Below are 10,229 nucleotides of genomic sequence, written 5' to 3'. Positions count from 1 at the left end.
GTTGGCGGGGGTCGCAGGCGAGTGGCGCTGGTGCCTGCTGGGAGGAAAGTGCTCTTTCCTGCTTCACAGCTGCAGTGCCTACTCCAGTGCCAGGACCAGTGGGCCAAGCATACAGGGAGCAGCCTTTATGCTATGCCTCCATAGCTGCCTTAGGTGGAGCCACCCTCTGGCTGGCCTGGCGCAACAGTGCAGGCAGCAGGTTTGTGAACTTGGGCCGGCCAGAAGAGGCATGCTGCGTATCACAGTTGGGGCCTCAGGGCTGTGTTGCCAGCCAGGGGGATGGAGCACCTGAAGCTCCCTGGAGTTCCCAACCTACCGGACTGAGTGCACCAGGACAATTTTGTCCACCTGTCCTTTCTCCTGAGCAGCAAGGTCTGTGCAATCCTTGCCCCTTTAGCAGCCCTCTTGCTGTAGGAAGTCTCTCAGAGTGCCTGCCTTTCTTTTGTCCCAGAGGCCAGGTGTGGGTACCTGTTCTCCACTAGCGACTGGAATCTGTCTCTCCAAGTGTTCCACCTGTCTTGGCTTTCCAACCCCACTTATCTCCAGAGCACCATGTAATGTAGGTTTGTGCTCCCAGAGCAGATCTCCAGGGCTGGGTATCCAACAGTCTTAGGCTTCCACCCACTCACCGCTCTGTTTCTCTTCCTCCCACCAATGAGCTGGCATGGGGGAAGGATTTGGGTCCCACCAGATCATGGCTTTGCTACTTTACCCTTTTCCATGAGATCTTCTCTTTTCCCCAGATGCAAGGAGTCTGTCGTAGTCTTTCCTGTCACTTTTTCAGAATTAGTTTTATTTGCTATATTTTCATAGTATATATGGTTTGGAGAGGAGGTTTCTGTCTCACTTCTCACGCCACCATCCGTAACGTATACTATAGCCATTTAATATGTGAAATTTAAATGTCACCTTTGACCTGGTAATTGCTGAAACACGTGTTTCATGTATTCTCCAGTGCCTAGACAACAGTAACCTAACAGAATATTAAAGATGGCAAGATGGTTTGTGTTTCTCTTAAGTAGATGGTATAAGAATATAGTTTTTGTAAGAATGATCTGTCTTAAAGATAATTTGTTTTTATATTTCCTTCAGATAATGGGTGACAGTTTGGGGAGAAAATTAGTTTCATGTGAATGCTTCAGTATTGGAAGCCTTTTTTTGATTTAAAAATTTTGGAGCTTATATATACTATTTGTCAAGTTGTAGGAGAACTCATTTCCCCAGTTCAGATTAAACCTTCTAGAATAAATTCTTTTAGAAGACATGGCATTAAAAAGCTGATGGCATCTCAAACTATTTCAAAGAAACTGAGGAAGAAGGAAAGCTTCCAAATCCATTCTACAAGGCCAGAATCACCTTGAAATCAAAAACAGCCAAAGACACAACAAAAAAAATTAAAGACACTAAAAAAAAAAAGTAATATCCCTCTAATGAACACAGATGTAAAAATTTTCAACAAAATATTAGCAAGCCAAACTCAAAAATACATTGATGGGATCATTCACCACAATCAAGTGCAATTTATTCCAGAGATACAAGGATGGTTCAATATTTTCAAATCAATATGACACAGCACATAGGAAAAGGAAGGATAAAAACCATATGATTTCAATAGATTCTGAGAAAAAGCATTTGATAGACTTCAACTTCCATTCATGATAAATATTCTGGACAAAGTGGGTATAGAGGGAACATATCTCAGCATGATATAGGCCATATATGAAAAACTCACAGGTAACATCATACCCAATGTTGAAAAGCTAAAAGGTTTTCCTCTATGATCAGGAACAAGATAATGATGTTCACTCTCACCACTGTTTTCAACATAGCACTGAAGGTCTGAGCCATACCAATTAGACAAGAAAATAAGGTAAAAGGCATCCAAATTGGTAAGGAAGAAGTAAAATTGTCACTATTTGTAGGTGATGTGATACTATATATATAAAACCCTAAAGACACCAAAATACTGTCAGAATAAATAAATAAATTCAGTAAGGTTGCAGGATAGTCAATAAGCAGAAATCTGTTGTGTTTCTATATAGAAATAATGAACTATCAGAAAGAGAAAATGAGAAAACTGTCCCATATACAATTATATCAAAAAAATAAAATGCCTAGACATAAATAACCATAGAGGTGAAATACCTGTACTCTGAAAACCACGTCACTGATGAAAGATATTGAAAACAATACAAATAAATGGAAAAATATACTATGCTCATGGATAGGAAGAATTAATATTGTTAAAATGGCCATACTACTCAAAGCAATCTACTGATTCAATGCAATCCCTATCAAAATACCAATGTTTTAGTTCACAAAACTAAAACAAAGAATCCTAAAATTTGTATGGGACACAAAAGACCCCAAGTAACAAAAAAGAGAAAGAACAAAGCTGGGTGTAACATGCTCCCTGATTTCAAACTATACTACAAAGTTACAGTAATCAAAACATAATCCTGACACAAAAAAAGATAGATAGACCAATGGAACAGAGAGTCCAGAAATAAACCCATGTTTATATGGCCAATTAATACATGACAAAGGAGGAAGTCCCATATACAATTGCATCAAAAAGAATAAAATGCCTAGACATAAATAACCACAGAGGTGAAATACCTGTACTCTGAAAACCAATTCACTGATGAAAGATATTGAAAATACAAATAAATGGAAAAATATCCTGTGAGGGAAAAATACTATGAGGGAAAAGAGCAGTCTCTTCAATAAACGGTATTGGGAAAATGGGACAGCCACATGCAAAAGAATGAAACTAGATCACTGTCTTACACAAAGCACAAAAATAAACTCCATGTATACATGTATGTATATATGCACATACATACATACATATCTACATATTCACATATCCTGAAAAATAAATATGACCTGAAACAATAAAATTCCTAGAAGAAAATATAGGCAGTACACTCAAGCATCAGCACTAATAATCTTTTTTCTGAATGTGTCTCCACAGCAAAGGAAAGAAAAACAAAAATAAACAAGTCCAACTAAATTAAACTAAAAAACTTCTAAAAAACAAAAGAAACAATCAATAAAAAAGAAAAAGGCAACCTACTGAATGGGAGAATATTTGCAAATGTTACATCCAGTAAGGTATATCTTTGGCCAGTGGCTATGGCTTGAAGTTCAAGGGGCTCTTCCAAGTTATATTTTAGGGAAGTGTGTATTGAATTTTAGTTTCATCCAGTTGCTGCATTTGAAGCAAAGCTTTACTTGGTATTTGCTCCATCATTTAATCTAAAGCCAGGGGGTTTAGAATTTTTAACCTGACCTGTAGAGCAGAACTGTTTAAAGTACTTTTTCAATAACTGCTTTGCCCTGCTGCCTGGGTATCTGTCTGGCACCCCCTCCATAAATTTTTTTCAATCCTTACAGTTCTTCAGTAGTAATTTGTTACATCTATCATTATTTAAAAGTTGTTGAGTCACAGCTTCAGCTTTTTAACAGGTTTCCCAAAGTGAAGGTTCTGATACCCATCACCTACAGTATCTCAAACTCAAGGTGCTTCCCCACCTCTTTCCTTTCCTCCTGCCCCATCTTTTTGTACCATGCTGCAAGGAGAGCACTCCTCAAGTGGACACTACCTATTTGGCTCAAGTAATGGGCAACTTGAGACAGAAGATACAGTTTCTTTCTTTAGCACCTCATATTTGGATGCTGTTATGGATTGAATGTTATATCCCTCAAAATTCCTATGTTGAAATCTAATTCCCAATGCAATGGTATTTGACTGTAGGTGATTAGGTCATGAGCATGGAGCCCTCATGAATGGGAGTAGAGACCTTCTAAGAGGACAGAGAACTGCAGAATATACATAGGCCATATACAAGAGGCCATAAATTGACCAGACTGGCAACCTAATCCCAGAATTTCAGCCTCCAGAACTGTGAGAAAAAATTTTTGTTAAGCCACCCAGTTTACAGTATTTTGTTATAGCAGCCTGAACTAAGATAGCTGCCTATACTCTGAATGCATAGAAAATCCTTATAGTTTTTAAATACATTCTTTCTCCTTGAACTTCCATCCTTCCTGTCGCTAACTTTGAGTCCATTTTTCTTTTTCTTTTTTTTATATTCCCCTCCAGCAGCTCTGTTCTTGCAGTCATGAAGACATCCTAAATGTTTTAAGTAGAAAACTGAAAGGAAAATCTCTACAATCACTGTCACTAAGTACTGGGAACTTATGTTCTCAATCTTCCTCCATGTTGTTTTTTGTAGTCTCAGAATAATATATTTTTGAATTGCTGACACATTGAAAATGAAGTTTAAGGTATCTGCAAATAAAGCCTATGTTGTATTGGTATAATAGTGGTACTTGAGAATCTGGGACTCAAGGAACAACTATTTGTAGTGTGTTATCTTTTTCTTGAACCTTACCTAAATGCACATAATATAAAATAAAACAAGACAAAATAGAACATTTATGAGACAATCAGGGGAATTTGAACACTGGACATTTGATGATTTATTGAGGTATGATAATGGTACTGCAGTTTTCTTTTTTTAAGAGTTATTCCTAGAGATATTAAAATATGTTCAGATGAAATGATGAGATTATGCCTGGAATTTGCTTCAAAATACTCTGGGGGGAGAGGAGTGAAGAGCAGATATAGATGAAACAAGATTGGTCAAGAAATGATAAATATGAGCACAAAGAAATTCATTACACTCTACACTTTACTCACTTCATTTGTATGTTAAAATTTCCTGTAATAAAAAGTAATAGAAAAAAATACAGTGACAGACATTTAATCTAACCAGTTATTTGAGCAAGACACATCCAGGTCTCACCCCCAAACTCCCCAGCCTTCTGGAGAAAAATGAAAGCCCAACCTTCCAGGCCACCTGTGAGCATCTCAGCAGCAGCAGCTGTCTGTCCCTGAGTGGCAGTGCTGGTTCTGGTGGGCACATGTGGCAGAGGTGACTTTAGTCTGAGCAAATGGACATGCTTCTTAATATAATAGAGAGCTACATTGTGTAGAGCTCCCACAGGGAAGCAGGAGCGGCCACTCACCCTCAGATCTCGTGTTCTCCAGGTGTCCTGCACCTACTTGACAGGGGTCAAGGTATTCCATGATAAGCTGCTTCCCCAGTGTAGAGCACACCCGGAGTGTAGAGCACACCTGCTCCTGGTTCACCAAGGCTGGGTAGAGCCAAATGAGCTCTGGGGCTTTGCACATTTCCCAGGATTAGCCAGCAGAGACTCAGGTCTGTATGGCCCCGACATCTGCTCCCCACTGTGGGGTAGCACAGAAAATGGGAACCACACAGATAAATTCAAACTGGGGCAGGGTAATGACACAAACCTTTGACTCTCCCTCAACCCTGGACTGCTAAGAGCAGGACATAGTACCAGGATGGTAGAAAATAAGTTGGTAACTACCCATGGAAACCACCCAGCCAAAAGTTGAGGCACCAAGGACCCTATCCTTTGGGATCCAAAATATGGTATATGGTTATATGTGTCATACGAGTATGTCTTGGGAATGTGGCTGCTTGTATTTCATTTCATTTGTTCAGTACTAGTCTCTCCTGAGTATCCTTTTTTAATCACGTACCTGCAAATTGAGCATACTATCTCATTTAATCTTCCCCTGAAGGTCACTTGAGGAAGAAATATCACCTGAGGAAGGTGCTATTAGCCTCATATAACAGAGAAACTGAGGTCAAGGGACCAAGTAACTTCCCCAAATACACACAGCTTGTAAGTGAGGAGCTGGATATGAGCTTTATTCTTACTTTACAAAGCTGCCTCCATGTTGGGGAAGATGATGCTGACCCTGGGAATCTGCCCCTGAGCCCCAAAAAAGACAGGTTCCTAGAGGTCAAAATTGGCAATGTTCAAACCCTGCCTCCACTATCTGCCAGCCAGTCTGCTTGGTTCTCATGTCACAGCTGGCAGTTCTGGGTTTGGTTGAATTATAGGAGGCTGTTCCCATGCTATGCTCCACCCCTGGTTACAGAGTGCCTCTCTAGGGCTCTTTCTCCCCACCATCACAACCCAGTTTCCAGAAACCTCCTGGGCCCCGCGAGTAGCTCTATTACCACCATCTACAGGCAATGCTGCTTCCGTCAGCTATCTGACATCCCCTTGGCCACCCAACTTCCACAACTGCATATCAGGACACAGCAGTGCACACATGCTGCTCTCCCCATTCTTGCCTCCACAACCCAGTTGTGATTCTCCTTGACTCTCTCCTGACTCCTTGGCCCTGTTACCACTTCCTCTGGGGACCTCTGTCCAGTGGATGCTCCCTCAGGCTCTGCAGCAGGCTCTTTGACTCACAGGACTTCCCAGGGCTCCACCCTGCCCCTGTCCCTGCCCTGGACACTCTCCTCAGGGAACTTGTGGCCTCACCTGACTCCCAGGCCTCTAGCTGCTTGCTCTGCCTTGACCAAGTTTTACAGACCAGTGCCCTTCTGTTCGCCTCACTGCTACAGGACTTAGATGACATGCCATGGTGCAGAGCAAGGGATCTGGCCTTGCTGGTGGTCAAGTAATACAATCCTGGCAAGTGAAGGGAGCAAACACACCACAGGACAAACTTAGAGCAACAAGACAGGAGACAAAGAGACAGGAGGGAGAGCAGGTGAATTTCCTGCATTGCTCCAGCAACCCCAACATAATGTTCCAGCCAAGTGTGGTATCTGCATCCAGGCTATACTGAGATATCACATGTGGGCAAGTGGCCAGTGTGCCTGTGAAGAAGTGGCCAACTCATTCAAACAGTCCTTACATCGTCTTCTCTTTCCCTGCCTAGCTTCCTTCACTCCTTTCCCTTCCTCCCACTGCTCTGGGATTGCACCTGCCAACAGTGCACTTCAGCTTTGCCTCAAGGAGGGCTTTCCAAGTACGTGAATTAAGATGGCACACCTCATCCAAACATGTCATCAACTGCCACTGACAGAACTCATTCTCCAAATTTACCCGAATCCAGACTTCTCTGACACGATCCAGACCCAGCTGGGTCCAACTGCCAAAGGTCCTCTCCACCTGGACCTCACAGGCACCTCCAACTCATTTCCAAAATGAAACTCACAGTTCTCTTCCCCAAACACGGGCCCTTCTCCTGTGTTTGGGGGACACAGAGATGGAAGACACTCAAAGGAGCCCTCAGTCTGTCTAAAGCAGAAGACAGATGACACTCTCAGTTACAACGGGAGGATTCACTGGCTGTTATAAAGCAGGATAGTGGCAACATGTGCTGAAGAAGAGAAGGAAGCTTGCTGTGTGCCAGGCACGGTGAGGGAGGCTTGCCTGCACTACCTCTTTTAACCTGTGTAACAACCCAGTAAGGGATCATATACCCTGCAGTTGAGAATGCAGACCAGAGATCTGAAACCTTGCCAAGGTCACAAAGCAACCAGATCTGAAGACACCTGGAAAAAAACACTCATATTCCCTGCTGCATCCACAAGAGGAGCTCGTAACAAGTCACAGGGATTAGTGTTCCTCAAGAGACAATACCAGAACTTTCTTAATAGGCAGGATCTCAGCTGAGATGGGGTGGGGTGTGGGCAGGGGGCTAGGGTGGAGGGCAGGAGGTAGCTGGCACTGTGGACAGTGGGAAAGAGGCCTGAGCACAGGGTGGGGAAGCACTGCAGGGGCTCACTGAAGCTGGACCACAAGGCACACGTGGAGATGTAGCCCCATGAAAGGCAGGGGAGGTGGGCAGGACCCAAATCATAAGACGGTCTCATGTGCCACTCTAGGAATTTAATTTTAAATTCTAGACACCTGGAAGAACCATTTCAGGATTTAAAGCAGGGAATGACATGGCCCACTTTGCATTTTGGAACTGTCCCTCTGGCATCAATGACAACTGGGTAGGAGGAGCAATGGAGGTAGGAGGGCAGAGGCTACATGCTCCCAGCCCTCCTAACTCCATAAAAGAAATCAGTTGCAGGGCCCTTGGCCTCGCCCTTTCTCCCTTGTTACTGCACATCCACTTGAGTGACATGGCATTTTACTGGTCACTATAGACAAGGGCCCTTCAATTTGGCACAGCCAAAGCTTCCTCAGCATTCCTTCTCCAATCCTGCTCTGAGCTGAATGGCCCAAGTCCCACTCCCAACACCAAACAGAAAGCACTGAAGCAGAAGTTGCTTTAATCAAGGGGTTAAGTCCTTGATCGGGACCTCACTCAACCTTTGGTGGTAGGGTCTCAGCCTAGCCCAACATACCCTGACCCCCCCTAGGAAGGAGGGAGCAGCTGAATAGTGAACTCTGGCAGAGGCCAGAGGATGGAAATAGGAGACCCATGTCACAGAGTGGAGGCAGGGCATGGACAGGTGGGAGTGAAGCTGAACGGGGCAGGAACAGCTGTTCTTACACACACGGTTCTACCTGGGGACTAGCTGAGGTGGCTGTGCATCAGGCAGAGTGGCACCAGGAGGGCTGAGGGGAAAAGGGGACTGTGGGCAAGGAGCACTTAGGAGATGAGGCGACTGTGAAGCTGGTGCAGCTGCTCCTGGGTCAGCACCAGCCTGTGTCGCTGTCCAAAGCCAGTTGCGCACGAGAAGGTCACTTTGCCCATGAAAACAGTGTCATCCCGTTGCTCTTCCTTGGCCTGGGAGTTAGCAAAGGGAAGAGGCGCCCAGGTCAGGCAGGGGCTCACTTGAGCTGTGTGCCACTGACAGGGCCACTGAGCACCGAGACCAGGACAGCTCCTGGGAGACTATGGCTCTGGGGATCCTGGCCTGTGGTGACCACCTCTTTCTAACCGAAATTGAGGTACATAGTCTGACAAGGGAGTTTTGAGTCTCTCCTGGTGTCAAAAGTCATAGAAGATGTTTAACTGCTAAAATATTGGAATATGTGGAAGCACTGCCAACACTGCAATTAAGACTTGGTCATTAACTCTGGATGTGTACTTGTTGGACTGAGACCCCAGAGGCCTCCTCAAATTCCAGGGGAGAGGGAAGGACACACAACCCTCCACACTGCCCACCCCCTCATGCTCCCTCTTACCCTGAGGAAGGCTGATGAAGGGAAGGTGGCAAAGTCAGTGGGGACCATGGCTCCAGGCCGCTGAGATACAGTCTCCTTGAGGACCTCATCCTGGTAGAGGAGGATGGGGACAAAGGTAAATTTAGGGTACCCCCACCAGCTAGTCCAGTATCTCCCTGATTTCACAGAGACACTAACACCAGGGGAACAGGGACTCAGTCCTCTCTGTCACCATACTTTTGTTCTCACCTCCAACCCCAACCCCATCCAACATCCTTCTTTACAGAGAATTCCCTTAAAGGCCCAACTCAGATTCTACAGCCTCCAGGAAGCCATCCCCAATCACTACCCCACCGTGATCTCAGCTCTGACAGAAACTGTACCAGAACCTCACACTCTAAAGATGATCCAAGCTCAACACATTCGGTGGGAATCTGTCTTCTGTTTGCACCAAGACTGAGTTGCTAAGGGAGGGACCCTGCCCTCCCTTCTACGCCCTCCCCAGCGTGCCATCTAGCACAGGGCCAGGCTCAGAGGAACTCCAGGAGTGCCCATAGAAATGAATGAGCTCTGGGCTCCACCAGGGAATGCTCTAAAGCGAGCTCTGTAGAATGAGGAAAGGTAGGGTCTGGGCTGACCTTGAGCTTCTCGATGGTGTCGTTTAGGGACTTGAGCTGAGCCACTTGCTCCAGGAGCTGCGCTGATGGGCTCTTGGCAGCTGTGGGGAGGGAAGGCTCATGAGACCCACCAAGGCCAAGGCAGGCAGCTGTTCCAGGTGAAGGGTCAAGAGTGCAAATACAAGAACCTCCCATGAAGCAGGCACATAAGACAGTGGTTAAATCAAGCAAACTGAACAGAGTCCAGAGACATGCCGGGAAGTATGGGGATTGCCTGGGCAGGGGCTACATCCCTGGGGCAAGAGAAGGGGCATGCTAGCCATCTCAGGGGTTGGCAGGTCCCTACCAGGGCTGGTGCGAGTGATGTCTACTATGTGGGTGTGTGTGCTCAGCTGATTCAACGTCTCCAGCAGCTGGTTTGTCTTACGATACAGTGCTCCAGTTGGTAGCTCACTGCCAGAGCCCTCATGGGGTGGGAGGGAGAGCTTTGCCACATGTAAAGGGGGCAGGGCTGCTAAGGAGGCCTTCATCTGAGCTCCCTGTGCAGGAAACAAAGGGGTGTGGTAAGAGGTGCTAAAGGCTGCTGCCATCCATCACCAATGGGGCCAGCACACTCCACCTCCACCCCAGTCCTCCCCA

The 10,229-nt window shown here is 45.3% G+C and overlaps 1 protein-coding gene across 11 annotated transcripts in view; it reads right to left on the bottom strand.

Moving 5' to 3' along the window:
• Positions 1 to 7,720: 7,720 nt before the first annotated feature.
• DCTN1 (dynactin subunit 1) overlaps positions 7,721 to 10,229 on the bottom strand; it is a 29,439-nt gene continuing 26,930 nt past the window's right edge. For 10 of the 11 annotated variants that reach the window (XM_037027254.2, XM_037027250.2, XM_037027251.2 and 7 more), the window contains 4 exons: positions 9,937 to 10,129; positions 9,612 to 9,691; positions 8,995 to 9,084; positions 7,721 to 8,593 (listed from right to left, as the gene is read on the bottom strand). In XM_037027254.2, the coding sequence (XP_036883149.2) occupies positions 8,456 to 8,593; positions 8,995 to 9,084; positions 9,612 to 9,691; positions 9,937 to 10,129 (501 nt within the window). In that variant the 3' untranslated portion in view covers positions 7,721 to 8,455. Of the gene's footprint in view, positions 8,594 to 8,994; positions 9,085 to 9,611; positions 9,692 to 9,936; positions 10,130 to 10,229 lie in introns of those variants that run through there. The other variant, XR_005063715.2, reaches the window with a different exon arrangement.

Source organism: Manis javanica, chromosome 1 (assembly GCF_040802235.1).
Source record: "Manis javanica isolate MJ-LG chromosome 1, MJ_LKY, whole genome shotgun sequence".
NCBI classification, from domain to species: Eukaryota; Metazoa; Chordata; class Mammalia; order Pholidota; family Manidae; genus Manis; species Manis javanica.
Note: the sequence above shows the minus strand (reverse complement) of the source record. Positions and strands in the feature narration are given on the sequence as shown.